The sequence below is a fragment of the Lottia gigantea genome, assembly GCF_000327385.1.
Source record: "Lottia gigantea unplaced genomic scaffold LOTGIsca_368, whole genome shotgun sequence".
In the NCBI taxonomy this organism is placed as follows: domain Eukaryota; kingdom Metazoa; phylum Mollusca; class Gastropoda; family Lottiidae; genus Lottia; species Lottia gigantea.
This window is the reverse complement of record NW_008709253.1, coordinates 42,036-42,595: the sequence shown is the minus strand read 5'-3', so window position 1 is coordinate 42,595 and position 560 is coordinate 42,036. Positions and strand designations below refer to the sequence as shown.

General features: G+C 32.3%; 1 protein-coding gene across 1 annotated transcript in view; it reads left to right on the top strand.

Annotated features, from left to right (window-relative positions):
- Positions 1 to 291: 291 nt before the first annotated feature.
- Positions 292 to 560, top strand: part of LOTGIDRAFT_175743 (hypothetical protein) — a gene marked incomplete at both ends in the record, with an annotated part of 6,957 nt that continues 6,688 nt past the window's right edge. Inside the window, one exon of the mRNA XM_009058973.1 lies at positions 292 to 308. Coding sequence (XP_009057221.1) covers positions 292 to 308 — 17 coding nt within the window. The remainder of the gene's footprint in view (positions 309 to 560) is intronic.

Sequence of the window (560 nt, the reverse complement as noted above, 5' to 3'; positions counted from 1 at the left end):
TTTCTTGTGTTTTTTGAAGTCCTTGGGGTCTAATTAGTAGGAAAAGATCAAAACTTGAGCCAAAAGTTTGTATTTGAAAAAGTTGTCCATAGGCCATATCTGCCTCTATGGTCAATATGCATTAAAAATGTAAAAAATTATTTTCTTCTTCTATGGCAGATATTTGAGTTCTGTTTTTTCTGACATGTGCAGATAGTCCATGTGAATATTGGTGCAAAATTTCAGCATTGTAGCTTTGTAAGTTTTGACGCAAAAAATTTATTTGTCTTTGAGCACTTCTTGTGCACCAATATGCAGACTGCAAATAGGTAGTTTGAAAACTTACAGATTTTGATTTGATTTCTTGTGTTTTTTGAAGTCCTTGGGGTCTAATTAGTAGGAAAAGATCAAAACTTGAGCCAAAAGTTTGTATTTGAAAAAGTTGTCTATAGGCCATATCTGCCTCTACGGTCAATATGCATTAAAAATGTAAAAAATTATTTTCTGTTCTATGGCAGATATTTGAGTTCTGTTTTTTCTGACATGTGCAGATAGTCCATGTGAATATTGGTGCAAAATTT